This window comes from Pseudochaenichthys georgianus, chromosome 1 (assembly GCF_902827115.2).
Source record: "Pseudochaenichthys georgianus chromosome 1, fPseGeo1.2, whole genome shotgun sequence".
NCBI lineage: Eukaryota > Metazoa > Chordata > Actinopteri > Perciformes > Channichthyidae > Pseudochaenichthys > Pseudochaenichthys georgianus.
In genome coordinates, this window is record NC_047503.1 from 42,521,831 (window position 1) to 42,539,490 (window position 17,660).

A 17,660-nucleotide genomic window follows, 5' to 3' on the forward strand; every position below is an offset into this window, starting at 1 on the left:
TAAACACAATAGTGGCTGTAGAACTAAATAATCAAAGCTAATATATCTTCTATTTCACAGCAGCTGTTAGCATCGTGCTACATGACTGCACAATAAAACATGAAGCTGTATCAACTCAACTTATTGCACCTGAAACTAGTGGAACAAGTACTATTGTTTCAGTAAAAGTAGAAATGCAAACAGTGTAGAAATACTCGGTTACAAGAAATCATTCTTTTAACTTTTTAAATGTATGAACCAGACCAGAGGCTGCAGGCTGTGCTAGCTTAACACACCTGAATCTATAACTGCCAGGGGAAGAGTTGCATTGTGGGTAATGTAGGAGGAATAATGTGTGGCATAAAAAAAGAAAATGTCTTTGGTTCTGCAGCATCATCCTTGTTATTTTAAACTGAGTATCTTATCTTCTGGAGTGCCACAAGCATTGTACCTTTGTTGCAAAAGCTAACCACGAACGATACAGAAGTATAATATTTACATATATGTAGATAGAATAACGCTCCATCTTGTCTTGTCCCTTTTTCTTTCAACATAACTTTCTGGGGGGCTCTTAAGCTGTTAACCACACTTTCTTCAAAGCTACCAGACTCCATTGACAAAACTGTACATTTGACCTCGCATGACAAAGGATTTATGATTGAACGCTGCCTGTATTGTTTTTTTGTATCGTGTGACTTTGGTGAATCCAAACTAACCATTAAAAAACATCAAAGTCACACAACAAACGAACCAACTGGGAGAAAAAGTAAACCAGCAACTCCTGTGTTCTGCAAAGTCAAATGACTGTTTTTGTCAATGGATTCTGGTTGTTTTTTTAAAAAGTACACGCAGGAATCCTGAAGTCAAATGTAATCCCTTTCAAGACCCTTTCTATACATTTTAGGACCTCATCGTCACTTCCAGTTCTAACCGGTTACCTTGGCGACACACTTCACCTCACATTGACTATACACAGTATTGATTGTCCTTCCTTCTTATCTTCCAACCATTTGGACGCAGACTTGCATTTCCCCATAACGATGTTGCTTAACAACCGGCGTAAACGGACCTTCGCAAGCAGTGAGCGCGCGATGTCCTGTTCAGATGACGTCAAACCCAACGGGAAGCCATAAATAAACTCCACAGAATCACACTACACACCTACGCCATGACTACATTCAGGCAGACTGTAGAACACAACCTCTCTGGACCATTTATATACTTATTGAAAACAAGCTGCACAATGCAATACCTTGGAAAATGCCGTTTAATACTTTTTAATAGCCTTCATTTTCGCTAAATTGATTTATCAACTTTACTTTTTACTTTTAAGACCCCGCGGAGACCCTGCTGTAGCATAAGGCTGTTTGGTGGGACAGTCAATAGGTACAGGATAAACTACACTGAAATCGATAGTTGTTGCTACAATACATTTTGTCATCCTATATAATATAATAAAACATCCTCCTGTGCTGGAACTCCTATCTCCATGTTTCTCCAAACTGGGACGTGCCAATATTACACTTTACGGATCCCATCTGCGACTAAAGGTACAACAATACCTCTGGATAATTAACCCCCAAACTACCCCTTTAAGGAACGGTGTGGTTCGAGCACAACACATTCTAATGTAGTTTTGAGGCCACAGAGTTTCTCACAAATGGGTGTTGTTAATTTAAGTGCTCTGACCCGTTTGACATCCATCTCCAGTTACTGCTAAGACAAGAAATGTGTCACTGTGGTCAACATCAGCATGAAGATATTTAACAGTATGAGGTTGTCACACCCCTGCTACCAACATCCCTTTGAGCAAGGCACTCAAACTTGTATATATTTGACTTATTCCTGCATTTTACCTGTAAGTCATATGGAACATGTTCTGGATTCTTTTATATATATATATATATATATATATATATATATATATATATATATATATATATTCTATGTTGGACTGATAGTCAAAGTCAACTTTATAGGAGTCTGGGAAGATTATTATTGCCAACTATGCTTTAGCTATTGTGCATATAACAATAAAGCCTTCAAATCTTTATATTATTGATCTGCTGAAACACTGTGGATCAATCAGGATGATCCCAACAGGTGACCTCTGTTTAAACTGTCAAAAATAATAACAACAACATTGTAAAACCACCAATAATAGGCTGATAAATAAGACACTGCATGACTAATTTAAAACTCAATCAATAATCAAATTCCTTTAGAGCAAGGCGATAGACTTTACATGTGTATAGTTCACTTATTTATTTATTTATTTTTTAAATGTGCTTTATGTCTTGTATTATGTTGCATTGTTGGAGGAGCTTGGGACTTAAGTTGTTCATAGCCATCTACACTGTAGCTAGCTACTGTGTATGACAATAAAGCTTTTGAATCTCGATGAGTAAAGACTGCATGAATAATTTAAAACTCAATCGATAATCAAATTCCTTAGAGCAAGGCAGTAGACTTCACTTATTCCTGCATTCTACCTGCACCAGTGTGTCATTTTAAAAAGTGTTTTATTTGTTGTGGCACGACAATGTCCTATAATGTTGCATTGTTGGAGGAGCTTAGGACTTAGGTTTGTCATTGCCCTATCTACACCGTGGCTACTGTGCACATGACAATAAAGACTTTGAATCTTGATATAAGTAAAGACACTGCATGAATGATTCAAAACTCCCATCAATAATCAATAATCGGGGTGGAAGCACACTTACCTGTTCGGGTTCTCTCTCGCTCACCGGGGTCAGAGGCATCCTGCTGCCGGACATCGTTGCTGCTTTCTGCTGCTCTTCAGTCCGGTAGAAGCATCTCCTCCACCGGCTGCTCTACAGCATCGCTCCCCGGGAACCAGGCCACCTCAGCGGGGCTCAGCTGGGAGGCTCCGCCGGCCGGAGGGAGAGAGAGGGAGGCCGGGGCGGCGGCTACAGGAAGGCCCTCTGTTTGGGTTGGAGCTGGAGAAACACCCGCATGGAGACAAAGAGAAGGCGAGAAAGACAGGAGGAAAGAAGAAGAAGAAGAGGAAGAAGAAGAAGAAAAAGAATGGAGAAGTGTAAAAAAGTATAAAAAGCTTCCTGCAGCTTCCAGAGGTTTTGTCGGCTCACACAGCAGCACTGCGGAGCTACAAAAAAAAACATGGACATATGACGTCAGAGCTCCTCCTTCCCGTCATCCTCATCCTCCTCATCGTCATCCTAAAAATATCCCAGTATCCTCAGCTGCTCCTATCGAGACTTTAAAGCACGCTCCCTTTGGAGGATATCAAACATGGACGTTTTTATAGGTTATAACATGTATTTGTGTTTATGGCGAATCAGCTGAAACGGAACAAAGACTTCCTTTTTTGTAATGTCGATATGGTCTGTAGATTTGTTTATTAAAAAGTATTCTCATTTATTCTGTATATTTTATCATGTTCAGAATATAGGTATTGTTTTAGCAAGAATATGTATATTGTTTTTACATTTTAAATGTGTCGTGTTTATCTTCATTTTATCTGTATTTAACTCTATTTTTTTGTATTTAAGTAATTTTGTAATGCCTGTAGATTGACTGTCAAAATTATACTGTGACAAAATAATTTCTTAAATTGGGATAAATAAAGTATCTATCTATCTATCTGTCTGTCTGTCTGTCTGTCTGTCTGTCTGCCTGTCTGTCTGTCTATCTATCTATATGTCTGTCTGTCTGTCTGTCTGCCTGCCTGCCTGTCTGTCTGTCTGTCTGCCTGTCTGCCTGTCTGTCTGTCTGTCTGTCTGTCTGCCTGTCTGTCTGTCTGTCTGTCTGCCTGTCTGTCTGCCTGCCTGTCTGTCTGTCTGTCTGCCTGCCTGTCTGCCTGCCTGTCTGTCTGTCTGTCTGTCTGTCTGTCTGCCTGTCTGTCTGCCTGCCTGTCTGTCTGTCTGTCTGCCTGCCTGTCTGCCTGCCTGCCTGTCTGTCTGTCTGTCTGTCTGTCTGTCTGCCTGCCTGTCTGCCTGCCTGTCTGTCTGTCTGTCTGTCTCTAATTTGACTTTTCCATAGAACCATTGAACAGTATTGTCTGACAATATATTTCTGTATTTTAATACAAGTAGCCCAAAGATAACTCTTGTCATTTCTATTATTATTAAAGATGATGACAGAACGTTTTTGATATTACGAAAGTTTGGTTTGTATGTTGCTGCCATCTGGTGGTTTCTCTGCTCTGTTGCAATTCAGAATTTTTCATCAACTTTAACCCATCATAAAGTTATGTTTCTTCCCCTCTGCTACCGGCCTCATCAACAAGGCCACACTGACTTTTATCCACCCAGAAAAATATTATGCATTACATTAATGCACATCACATCATTCATCATCATTATTTTTGTTTTACTTGCTTGTAAGCGCTTTGACAGAGTTTAGCTTCCCAAAGCCAAGCTAAAGAAAGGCACTTTCTCTTCAACTCATTAACGATTTTAACTTTTTTTCAGCCCAGGGACACAACGACATGCTGACTGCAGTGGGGTTTGAACCACCAACGCACTATCCCACTGCGCCACAACCTACATGTGTCTGTCAAAATAAGTCTGACCTGCATACTAAAATTAGCATCATAGCATGATATGTAAGCATGCTAAAACCTCAACCTGAGAAATGTTCAACACCAGAAATACTCGAAACAATAAGCATCCAAAATCCATTCAATCCACTAAAATAAAGATAAAATGTCAGAAACAATGAGTTAAAAATACTCATTGTAAATTGAAATAAAGAGATGGGAGCTTTAAGAAATACTATTATCTATGTGCTTAACATGTTATTTGCATTTTAAATTGAACTTAAAGGGGACCATGCAAAATGCACTTTTTGATGTCTTTTATACATCAATGTGTCCCCGGTGCGTCGGTGAACTCACGCAGCGTCAGAAAATAAAATCCTCTCTTTTCCACTGTACCCAAATCTCTAAAAACGGAGCTACAACGGAGCGGATCCAGGTTTGCGTCCGATACGACCTAATATCGGAAATGTAGGCTGGCTTTACACCCACGGGCTAATCAGAAACGTTGCTATCAGAATCAATGCCCCACTGTTTTGGACGTAATATGTTCGGTGCATGTTTACATTAGCATCGCTAACTGAAGACTTATCTTTTTGCCGCTGCTTTTAATTGAAACTGAGCGGTTGTGTTTCGTTTTTCGTTGATGAACATTTGGGGCTAGTGCAGGGAATACGTGTCTGGGTGGTTTTCTCTGTGTATGCTGCTCGGGACGTATGTGCCATACAAGCGTACACAGCTCATGTTCGGAGACACCTTAAAGAAAGGCATCAGTAAAGTAACTTCTGTGTGAACTATTCATATCTTAACGTGGACCTATCATGCTATATTTTAAACATATATAGGGCCATACCTATATAAAACATGTCTGAAGTTTTTTTTTCAAAATACCAAACAGATCATGCATTTTAGCCTGATTTTAGCCATGCCTCATTTTGCTCTATTTGCTCTTTTCCAGGGGCTGATTCTGCTTTTGTGGCAGACTACAGCGCCACTTACAGGCCTGGCATATGTACTACAGCGTCTCCAGCGCTTTCGAGCGGTCTCATTCCCCTGATAGGTGGAGAGTTGCCCATATAGGCGGAGCACCCCTTTTCTGACGTCAGAAAAATTCAAATAATAATCAGCTCTGTTGCAGCCCCGTTTTTAGAGATTTGGGTATGGAGGAAAAGAGAGAGGGTTGTGTTTTCTGACACTTGGTGAGTTCCCTGACACACCGGGGACACATATTCATGTATAAAAGACGTACAAAAGTGCATTTTGCATGATAGGTCCCCTTTAAACTGCACTGGAACTTTTTATTCATGTATTTCTTCTTTTAATGTTTATTTTATTATCTTTTCTTTTTAAATGCCTTTGTCTGAATGTCTTTCATTTTTGAAAAGCACCTTGAATTGCCTTGTGCTGAAAGGTGCTATATAAATAAACTTGCCTTGCTAACACTCAGCTAACCTGTACTGCACAGAGCATGTGTTTGAAGAAGCAGGAAATAAAAAGGAACTCACCTTGTGGTATAACCGGCAAGAGAGAAATCCTTTGAGGTCCATTCGGGCCGTTTCTCAATGTTGAGTAAAGCTGCTGCAGAGCCACTATTTCAAGTATACTACGTCATGGCGCCAAAGGACTGTTTAAATGCCCAGCATTCGGCGCCACTCGATGACGTAGTATACTTGAAATAATGGCTCTGCAGCAGCTTTACTCAACATTGAGAAACGGCCACTGTTTCAAAAATAATCCTTGATAAGGCATTTCATCACCGCAGTATTTAGTTTAGACAGTAGCTGCCGGGTCCCGCATGAGCTCAGCACCCTCCTTTTTTTTTAAATTTAAATACCCAAATCAGCACTTTTGAAACAGGAAGTGAAATAGAGGGATATGAGGCATGGCTAGCATGGGTGATCTGTTTGGTATTTTGAGCCAAACATTTCATAGACATGTTTTTTATATATTTGAGACCTATGCTATTGCCTACAAATAGCATGATAGGTGACCTTTAAATAAAAACTAACCCCTTAAATCCCAGTAAACATCTTCACAATACACACATTTTTAAAAGACATTAAAAATGAAGCGACACCGTTCTTTGTGTTGTACGAGTTTGGTTTATTATTGTATTGAAAAATAAATTAACGAAAATAACTTTAAAATGCAACAAAAGACAAAGGAATAAAGAAGAAAACAAAATGAAATCCAGATTATAAACATTCTTCGCCAGCAGGGGTGGAATCGCAGTGCTCATGTAAGATAAAATGTACAAATATATATAAAAAAAGGAATTTGTTAGACATATCCACAAATCACGAAAGCATTCCTTTACGTCCAGTGAGCTGAATCTGGTCTACCACCCAAACCGTTGTTCTTACAGCTACAAAAAGGTCTAGAAAATTTATATTTATATATGTATATATTCATACACATGCCCTATGTGTGGATGAGGCTGTAAAAAACTAAACTGTACAAAAACAAAAAGCACACGGTGGTGATGTTGTGGATGGAATGATGGTGATTAAATTAAGAAAATAAGATTCGGGAAACAACAACGTGATGGGGTCGACAATGAAGTTCAGTCATCCAATGATCAGAGTTTGGCTTTAAAATGGAAACAGTAACATTAAATGCAAGCGATGAAATGATTTGTAGTGCCTGGTGGTTTAAAAAGAACATTAAGAGGCGGTACAGTCCTTTAGATGTGACGATGAATGACAGAGAGGGTATAACACTCTAGTTAAATAACAATTACATATTATCTACAAGGTCTCGGCTGAACTGGAGGAACACAATTTAAAAAAAGCTTTGTTCTCTGAAAAGCCGGCAGTCAGATCAAAATGGTTCATCGTGTTTAAAAAATCCCCCAAAATAATAACCCAGATATCGTTCAAGATTTAAAGGAATGGTTCGTAGTGCTTTCCGTTTTGGGATCGGACATCAATATTTGTCATTTTTCTACGTTAAGTTGAGCCGAGGTGGAGTGATACGCCGTCAAGAAATAGTTCCTAATCTTCCCTGACTCAAAACACGAGGTCCTCTACTTACTTACTAACCTTAAAAGTAAACTAGAAAACACATAATGGGTTTAATACTGCAAATCATGATCAAGTCAATACTGATAATATGAAAATAATGGATGAATCAATCAAGATAAAGATAATCAGGTCAACTTTAGCCAGCTACTTCGAGAGTCAGCTGGGTTCGGGGGACATTTTGCTTATTTGACTTTCAGCTCTACTTTCACAAGGTCAGACAAACTCATGGATGTTTAGAGTACCATCTGAAGGAACAGCTTCTTCAGTCATGATTCCAAAATATTCTTAATTTTAAAACTGACAAGAGCTTGAAACGACTGACAGCACCGCCCTGATTCCTGATTTAACTCATGGTCACATACTGGAAGTCTTCATGTTAACTGCAGGGCAGAAATCAAGCTTTAAACGGCATAATAAATCACTGATAGAGTAATGCGGCGGTCACTTCTCCAATAGGCTCTGGACTGTGTGGCACAGCCTCAGTGCTGTACGGAGGTTCAATGAAAAAGTTAAATTCACTGATATATCAAAAGCTCTGGTTAGTGAATATCTTCTGGAGTTATCTGGTCGAGAACCAATCTCCACGCTCAAGTACTTAGTCGTTTTTCATTTAATTTCATCAGAGCTGCAGCCATGTTTACCCAGTTTTGAGTCGAGCTTCCGTTAACCGCTCACCACGCTTCAGTCTGCACAGAAAGGTTCAAATACATCCATGAGTTTGTGATTCCGAGTAAGAAAAACGGTAACATTTCCCTGAAACCGAACTTGTTTTTTTAATTCCTTGGACTGATTTATGAGCCTGCCTGTTGTCAGTCGCTCAGTCTGAGAGCCTCTGTGGGTAAAGCTGTAAACTTTGGTCGTGACTCCTCCTCGTGACGCCGCCCAGCGACAGAAACAACCCGACTGAGAGGACAGGAGGGGGGGGAACCATGAGGAGGGTCTGTGGTCATGCTCATCATTCATACATTCACATAAAACGGGAATCATTAATGTCGTCGTCCGACAGGCGAGCGCACACACCTGGGACGACACTGTGATAGAATAATGGCCCCTCCCACCAATAAATACCGTAACCCCGCCCACTGACAAATAATAAAATACATCACACTGCTGCGTCTACAGCGAGTCCTTAAAACCTACAGCCAGCGCGGCGAGGAACCTTTGTCTACAGTCCGAGAACAGAAACTCATGTACACGTCTCAAACCGTACTAAAAAACGTGGTTTCAAAACAGAGCAGGATAAAAGTGAAAAGACAGCGACGGCGTGCTGCTAGTTTTTCTTCTTCACGTTGTTGTTCGAGGGGAGCCGGGGCCGAGGAGCCGGGATGAGACTTCCCAACGGGACTCGACTCCGAGCCACTTCGAAGAGTTTGGAGAAAACCTGCGGAAAGAGGAGGAGAAGCGGTCAGGTGGGGGGGGGGGAGGAAGGTGGAGAAGCAGTACCGGGGCGAGTCGTGCTAAACCATATCATCTGTGGGAAACACAGCATGTCTGCCTTAACGTACTGAACTGAGGTCGATACCCAATTCACTTTTTCAGATAAATAAAATTCCCTTATAAACCTCAGGAGTGGAGTGCACCAGCTGGGCATAAGCTGGGCGTACCTCTACGTCCGACGTAGAACCGAAGGTTAAGATCAAACTAAAGTTATGACTAGTGCACCACTTAGACTTAAGCCCTGTATGTGTTGCACCCGGGTGTAACTTGTACGCCTAGTATGGAGCAGGCGTAAATCGGAAAGACAGACTAGTATCCATAGTAACGTAAAACAGGCAAGAAGGATATTATTATTAACGATGGCAGGGCGTCTTGTTTACATGTTTAACAATGAAAGGGCATTAAGAAGAGAAAGTCGTCCGTGATCGAACAAACCCACTGGACATCTATTCAGACAGTGAACGCGAACGGGGCCTTTCAAAAATACTGTGGGAGACATGATTAATGTTCATCGCACAACTGCATGTCGGGCTATAAGACAAGTTTCATTGGCCCTCCAGCACCGATTTCCCTCTCAGTCCGTTCCCGCTGTATCTCTGACAAATCCCTCTTTCTCTTTCGGGGTGTGGCCATTTGGGATTCCCCTTGAGTCATCGCTGACGCTGTGGGTGTGGGAATTCCCTCTTCTCTGCGGTCCTCTGAGTCTGTAAAATGGCGTTGCTTGGCAACAATTACCGTTTCAAATCAAATCAAGTTTATTTATAAAGCACATTTTAAAACAACTTCCGGTCGCGCCAAAGTGCTGTACATGAACAAAAAATATACGGAACATATTGCAATTTGTAGCATTTAAGTTAAAAACAACAAATATAAAAGGCAGACACAGTTAAAATACAAAATGAAAAATGTCATGCTCTGCTCACTTTTAAAAGGCCAGAGAGAAAAAGTGTGTTTTTAGAGAGGATTTAAAAGCCCCTAGTGTCTGGGCCGACCTCACAGGTAAGGGCAGAGTGTTCCAGAGCCTGGGACCAGCTGCTGCGAAGGCTCGGTGCCCTCTAGTTTTTAGCCTGGTTTTCGGCACTACCAGCAGCATTTGGTCGGCAGACCTTAGAGCTCTGGCTGGGGTGTATCGCTGGATTAAGTCAGCTATATAAGCCGGAGCCAGCCCGTTTAGGGCCTTAAAAACAAATAAAAAGGAGTTTAAAATCTATTCGGAACCGAACTGGAAGCCAGTGAAGTGAGGCCAGAATGGGGGTAATGTGGTCACGCCTTTTGTGGCCAGTCAGGAGACGTGCAGCTGCGTTCTGTACTAGCTGCAGGCGTTTTATGGATGCCTGATCCATGCCCACATACAAAGCGTTGCAGTAGTCCAGTCGCGATGTCACAAAAGCGTTAATTACCCTCTCTAAGTCTTTAAAAGATAAAAACGACTTGGTCTTAGCCAATAGTCGTAATTTAAAAAAGCAGGTTTTGACTACGCTGCTGACCTGTTTATCGAATGTAAAGTGCTATTGAAGGTTACTCCAAGGTTCGTTACAGCGGGGAGGATGTTTTTACTCAGGGAGCCAAGAATGTCAACCTGGGAGGCCGGAGGTTGGGGTCCAAAAAAAATTACCTCGGTCTTGCTCTCTCGGTTTCGCGTGTATTCACGTGGACGCGCATCTTAAGACCAGGCGCAGCTACGCCCGAGACTAGTCAGGCTTGGTGCACTCAGTGTAAATTCTAATCACTACGTCGGACGTAGCTAAGCCCGACGTTAGAGTTAAGCCCTACTTTTTTACGCCCATCTGGTGCACTCCACTCCAGGTGTGAAAGGGTCCTAAGAAGGGTCCCAAGAAGCAGTATGCATTTTGCTAACATTCAGAAAGCTACATCTGATAACACGAGGCAAATCTAAAATAGTCTCGCGTCCTACACAGGAAGTGAAAACATACCTTTCGTGGAGTCCTCTGGAAGCAAAATAAATAAAATAAAGTGGAAGGAGGAAGAGAAAGGTTAAAAAGAAAGCGACAGATGACAGAAATATTGACAAGTTAAACGTTTGAGGAAAAACTAAAGAGTTGTTTTACACAATGTCATTTTATTCAAATATTTATTTTACTTCAGGGTTAAGCGTAATATTTAAATGTCTGTACTTTAACTCCAAATGATAACCGACTCACTTATTAGTATGTTATAGAACACGGCCATCACATACAATAAACATTTTAATGTGGCACCAACAAAGTATTAAAAACTACCCTACAAGATATGGTCTTTTAACTAATTGGCTTTATGAGTGCGCTGGTTTTATTGCTCGTTTCAGTTTAAAAAATAAAATGAATAAATAAAATAAATATTGCTCTTCCTCTCACCTGTTCCCAGAGGGTTTCAGCCACCTGGTCGATGACTCCTCCCACCTCACGGAACTCTCCGGAGTATTTCACGTACGCCCAGACGCAGAGTGCCGTCAGCGCGACGCCCATCAGCAGGTTACACAGCGTTGCCACGGAGTTGATGCCCACGAAGCCCGTGACCATCGACACCACGTACATCACGAACATGACGGCGAACAGCGTGGCGGGGGTCCGCGCGGCGAAGAAGATGTTCTTGCCGTCGTTGTGCTTGCTGAAGTTGCTGTACGTCTGGTCCAGCTCCGCCTCCAGCTGCTCCTGGTAGCGCCGGCAGAATTCCTCGCCGCCCATTTTCTTAACGCCGCGGAAGTGTTTCACCGACGCCTGCCTGAACTCCAGGTGCCGGCGCTCCAGCTCCGCCGGGTTGATGTAGGGTTTGTCTCCGCCGCAGACCTGTGCAGAGGACAGGCTCAGTGGATTCATGTTATCGACCAAAACCTGGATCTGTAATGTCCAGTAACGACAGGTTTGTGGTGCGTTACCTGATCCATGCCTTTGTTGTACAAGCCTTTGGCTCCTGCTACAGCTGCAAGGTTATTAGCTTCAGCTGTTGCCTAGGTAACAAATGACAAAACAGGTTAAAGATGTAGAATTTGAGTCAACACATGACAAATCAACAGAGAGTCCTATTTACGAGTCGAAATCTACCCCAGCCTGATCTGATAGTTAAGATTTACGACATTTATAAATATATAATAATATTTAAGTTAAACATTCATAAATAAAGTGTCTTTGAGCACCAGGAAAAGCACTATAACAATGATTATCAATGCTTTATCAACATCTGAACAATTCAAAATGTTTGTTCTATAGTGAAAAGGAAACTATTCATATTAGCTGAATATTCAGTACTGTTAAAAATGAATGATCTGGTTTTTGGACAGTCCAGCAGGTGGCGCTGTTTCACAGTGACATTAATGATAATGTGTCTGAGCCGACCTGCAGCATGGACTTGGGGTGAGGAAGCTCCTCTCCCTGATAGATCTTCATGTAAGCCTGAAACACAGAGTCATGAGAGGAGGTGAGACACGAGGGTAATCAGGAGCATTACTCACTCATTGATGAAATAGAGTCCAGAGTCTCTTTCAAGAAGAGATTGAAGGGCCCTCTACTAAATGACCAAGTACCCTTGAGAGCTGTGAGTGTGAAGCCTCATTTGATCTCATGCTTTGTACTGGTGGGTGTCGAGTGCACTCATCCTCGGCTGAGATTGATATTGAAAGTGGATGAGATTGTTGATGTTGTCAGGAATTATGTCTTGAATGTTGTTGTATGGTTTTAAGTGTCGGACCCCAGGAAGAGTAGCTTCTGTCAAAAGCAAAAGCTACTGGGGATCTTTAACATAACATTTTCTTTCTGAACGCTTAAAACTAAAACAATAAATTCACTAAAGACGACGGCAGGGGATTCACAAAAGCCCAAACTTTCTAACAGGACTTTAAAATGGGAAGATGGAGGAAAAATATATGCTTTAATTTGAATGAAAACTATATAATTCTGTCCCCTAAAACTGAGAAGCTTTGTTTGGGACATTTGACATTTATTTTTAATCATGGACCTAAACAAATAAATCCCCCCCCCCCCTCTGTAATTTGGTAACCAAGTCGTTCCTCGTACTGACCGTAAACCAAATGATGGGCAGATGGAATATGAACTCACTTTGAAGTATTGCAACAGGTCTCTGCAGGTGATCTTGACTCCTCCGATCTCCTTCTCCACCAGGTTCTCTGGAGAGAGCAGCGTGGGGACGAGGTTCACCAGCTCCTTCTTAAACTCATCATCGATATCTGACACGACACACACACACACACAATTAATCCTGACTGTTCGCGCTGTCTGAGGAGCTGCTGAGCCCGTGGACGTACCTCTGAGCCGGCCGTCAAAGTGAGGGTTGGTGGCGACCTTGAGGCCGGGGTGAGGCAGCAGGAAGCAGCCGATGTTGGAGAAGCAGGAGTGGATGTGTTTCCTGACGTTCTGCAGCTCCTCGTGTTGGTTCTGCTTCACCTGAACACAGATGATAACGCATCCATTTCTTGCTTTATTTCTCCTTAGCGAGGGGACAAGGTTATGCAGAAATGGGGGGAAAAAACTACGAGGAAACCGAGAACACGGGGTACAAATTAACGGTTATGAAAATAGCTTTTTCCTCCTAGACTTAGAGGGAAATGGTAAACCCTTAGATGCATAAGTGGGTCTTTTTTGACGCGGTGAGGTGGTTTTCTTGAAGTATCTTTGTAATTACATTTTTTTATCATTTCATATTCCAGCTATTCCTCAAAAAACATGTTTTGGATATCATGCCATTCACATTTTTAATTGACATTTTAAGAAATTATAGTTTTTGTATTTCTACCCCAAGCTTCCATAAGTGGGTCAAAAATTACTCGCATGCATTTCCTCTGGGAAAACGTTTCTTCCAAAATGTAAAAAGAATGTCTAAAATTATTAATTGTGAAAAATTAAATATAAAATATTTCTAGTGTGAACCAAAGTATAATACAAGTGATGTTTCTAAACCAAAATGACAACACATTATTCTAATACGGGTCCATTTTGACCCACTTATGGAAGAGTGTAGGGTCCAGTCACTCGTGCATCTAAGGGTTAAAGGAGTGTTTGAATGTACAGGTTTTAGCTAGCCCAAGTCTGAGGAAGGTTCCAGAAACGGTTCAGTAAAAGATGGGAACAGTGAGAAATGATTGTGACGGATGTAAAGATCCTGCAGAATGTAACGTGCAGTGCCAGTTACCATGCTGCAGACATTGGCCATCCAAGTGAATACATGTCTTTGTTTGACCTTGAGATGTATCCCAGCAGGTTGAATACAAACTGACTAAGGACTCAAAACAACATTGTGATCAGGGCCTTATAAACCTGGCATTAAGTTTCCCGAGACAAAGATGCTGCTTACTTTTCTTGTCAGATATTTTCTGAGATCCCAATACATGTCCGATCAACTCTTTTTAAAGCAGACTTCTGCCTGGCTGCTGTCACTGACCTGCAGCCGCTTCTCCAGGAAGCTCCGTCCTCCCTCCAGGCCATACGGGTGCTCGTATGGATAACTCCAGTCTCTGATCAGGAACATCAGACTCTGAACAGACGGACAAATTCAGGTTTATCGATTACACATTTCAAATGTTATTAATGATTATTTCCAGGTATTACAAAATCATCTTATTTATCCATCAACCATTATACCTAAACTCCCCCTCTGTGCGGCAAGTTAACCCGTTAAGCCCCAAAATGACATTCCCAGAACAAAGGACCACATCTTCACTTCGAAAAAGGGGCAAATTAATAATCTTTTTTCTCAAAGCAACGATACACCTGTGAGTTGGATGTAGAAGAGTCAGAATCAATATATAATTGTTTTATTGTAAAGTAAATTCAGATTGAACACATTAAAAAAAGGTAAATTATAGTGTCCGTCCTAAAAAACAAACCATTACTTATAGTGAAAACCACCCTTGGCTGATGGGATGGTAGACTAAAAGCTTTAGGAATCCAATATATAACATAATAAGTACCCTGTATCAAGATTGATGCAAAACAAGTGACATTTGACCTTTTTAGAGAGATTAACAAAAAAAACCCACTTCTGGGGTCATTTGGGTGGAAAATGGGTGTATCTGCCGTTTCTCTGGAACCCATTGGTCGATGTTGGTGATTGACAGCTCTTTTTAACTGCTAGAGCCAATAGAATCGAAGGGGAAGTTCCACAGACACACAGAGCTATGCGCACGCAGTCGAAAGCAATGTTATGCTCTGAAAACTGAAACCTAGGCTCAAACTAGTAAATATGAAGATGGATTATCAGAAATCATTTCAAACATTGGATTAACCTTCAGCAGCGTTTTTATCGTTTTGATGCCATTGAACACGACTTTTTATCAGAACAGCTAAGGTAAGCATCTCCGTGTTTCCTCCGTGAAGCTACGTGTTGTGATGTCTGTTTTCGCTTCCCCTGTCGCGAGTTCGGATCGCTCAGTGACGATACTAATACTTCTGGAATCAGTGGAATCTCAGTTCGCTAATCGCCATCTTGTTTTTGCAGATACGATAAGTAATAAGGGTATTTAAGCTGTGAGTTCTGTGCTATAGCATTCTTTCACTCAGGGCTCATTTAGACGCTTCTTGTGAGACTTGTGTTTTGTTTCGGTAAAAATGGTTCGTGTCGTCAGTTAGCCGAGTGTCTTCCCGTTAAGTGGGTATGACACATTAATAGTTTCATGAAATGTTAAGAAGCCCTGGGACAGTTTCACGAAAGAAAAAAAAAGCCCCATGCCCCCGCTTAACAGGTTAAAGGATCTTTTAACTATCAATAATAAAGCTACGGCAACGTTTTTTTAAACTGAGTGGAATTCCAGTCATTACAAAAGTCTCATTTAGTCGTTCGATGATTTAGTCAAAATGTTGTTTACATCTTAGACTGTAAACAAAGTCTAACAATCGAACTACATATAATTGTGAAGACAGTAAGGGTGGTTAGCAGATCCCCACCTGAAATGGTTTCTCATAAACTTCCTCCATGGCCAGCCGCCCGTACTCCGTGAAGAGCTGAGGAGAGAAGACACCACAACAGTCATTAGGCTCAATTAGTGTTGGAACAAACGAGTGCATATCTGATCATCCGGTCCATGAAAGCTTTCCCATCCGCTGCTCTAAAGGACTCAGCGGGTTATTTTTCTGCTGCAGCAGGACATTTTGTGGATGAATTGATTGAGGTTGGTTGCCTCATTTCAGCTGATTACATTTAATGAAGAGATGTGCGGGACCATGTGGGCTTTATTCAAACTTAATTGCAATAATAGAACAATTAAAAAAAAACATCTTTACGGTTTGATTGATAAAATCAAGTTTTATTTATATAGCACATTTATAAACGATGTTTGGTGGAGCCAAAGGGCTGTACATATAATAAAAATAGCCTACAGTGGAGACACTTTACAGCAAATACAACAGCACAGATTGTTCAGAATATCAGTATGAGAAAAACGACACCTTCCGTCCTTAGTCCCTCTGTCCTTAGACCCTCTGTCCTTAGACCCTCTGTCCTTAGACCCTCTGTCCTTAGACCCTCTGTCCTTAGACCCTCTGTCCTCAGACCCTCACATCGTACAAGGAAAAACTTCCAGAGAAACCCCACAGTTTAAAGGGAACATGGGAGAAACCTCAGGGAGAGCAACAGAGGAGGGATCCCTCTCCCAGGACGGACAGACGTGCAATAGATGCTGTGTGTAAATCGAAGAGATAATACATTTCACAGCATATAGACCGAATGTTAGTAAATGCATGCGTCTGTAATAAGAAGCTGAATCCACGAGGATGTCAGATTGACAGCTGATCTGTGTCGGCACCAAAGATGGAAGAAATTTTCCGCTGTGAGGGACGTTCAGTTGGAGCTGCTTTCAGCCTCATAAGGCGCCTGGGTTTAGTTCACATTGACCTGAACGCACCGCAGAGCGCCTGATATGGAGATCCTCATCACAAGAATGAGAGCTTTAACAGAAATGCTGCTGTAAATCTGACGGATTAAAACCAACGTAAATGGAGGGTTCTGCTAGCGCTGCTCGATTAGGGCAAAAATCATAATTTGGGTCAATAATTGATATCACGATTATCCATGTAATTTGAAAACATCCATTTATTGAAAAGAAGTATTTGAACAGTATGTTTTTAACAGTTTATTACCCTGAACTTTAAGTATAATTCAACAACAAAAAAAATGCAAAATAATAATAAAAATATTCGTTTTATTTTGATTATGTTCTTTTCATAATCGTTGCAAGCCAAAATCGTAATTGCGATTAATTGAGCAGCCCTAGGTTACGCTTCACTTATTTTTAAAGAAACCCATGTACCGGCAATGCACACCCGCATTTCACCCATCCTAGTTTTAGGAGCAGTGGGTAGCTACTTTGACTAGGAAGCATTTTGGGGGTTCGTTGCTTTGTTATCACAAAGGTCAAATGGTGCAAATTGACCGAAGTGTCCGCAGATCAAACGCAAGGAAAGCGGTTTGTCTCAATCACTCAGAAAAAAGGTGCTCTGAAATGTTTAATCTTTAAAATGTAATATTGGTCTTTTGTAAAACTGTGTGCAGGCTGATCACTGACCTGGAGGTGCTGGAGGTCGTCCTCCTGGACATTCTGGGACAGGTTGTACACCTAAAAACAAACCGGTTAGTCAGCTGATGCGATGACTTTACAAACACAGAACTAATCTTAATAAAAACAACAGCTGGAGCAATGAAATGCGGCTGACCATCACAGAGCTGGTCATGGTGCTGAGAGCGAACAGTGTGGCATA

The 17,660-nt window shown here is 41.4% G+C and overlaps 1 protein-coding gene and 1 pseudogene across 2 annotated transcripts; both read right to left on the reverse strand.

Moving 5' to 3' along the window:
• The window catches only part of LOC117450009 (serine/threonine-protein kinase MARK1-like), a 33,655-nt pseudogene extending 30,513 nt beyond the window's left edge, over positions 1–3,142 (reverse strand).
• Positions 3,143–6,589: 3,447 nt separating this feature from the next.
• Positions 6,590–17,652, reverse strand: LOC117450033 (atlastin-2-like). 2 transcript variants are annotated; one of them, XM_034088011.1, is made up of 11 exons: positions 17,616–17,652; positions 17,468–17,518; positions 15,852–15,908; positions 14,350–14,442; positions 13,217–13,355; positions 13,011–13,138; positions 12,291–12,347; positions 11,834–11,905; positions 11,313–11,744; positions 10,893–10,907; positions 6,590–8,902 (listed from the first exon to the last, which is right to left on the reverse strand). In XM_034088011.1, exons 1-11 carry the CDS (start codon positions 17,631–17,633, stop codon positions 8,792–8,794), a joined length of 1,173 nt encoding a protein of 390 aa, XP_033943902.1. In that variant the 5' UTR covers positions 17,634–17,652; the 3' UTR covers positions 6,590–8,791. The 2 variants fall into 2 exon arrangements, with proteins under 2 accessions (XP_033943902.1, XP_033943911.1); XM_034088020.1 differs by lacking the exon at positions 10,893–10,907.
• Between the last annotated feature and the right edge of the window lie 8 nt (positions 17,653–17,660).

Excerpts from the sequence above, each read along its gene's own strand:
- LOC117450033 (XM_034088011.1), bottom strand. Across the intron at positions 13,356-14,349 it reads TCCTGGAGAAGCGGCTGCAG|GTGAAGCAGAACCAACACGA; the intron begins GTCAGTGACAGC and ends ATCTGTGTTCAG. Across the intron at positions 11,745-11,833 it reads ACAACAAAGGCATGGATCAG|GTCTGCGGCGGAGACAAACC; the intron begins GTAACGCACCAC and ends TCCTCTGCACAG.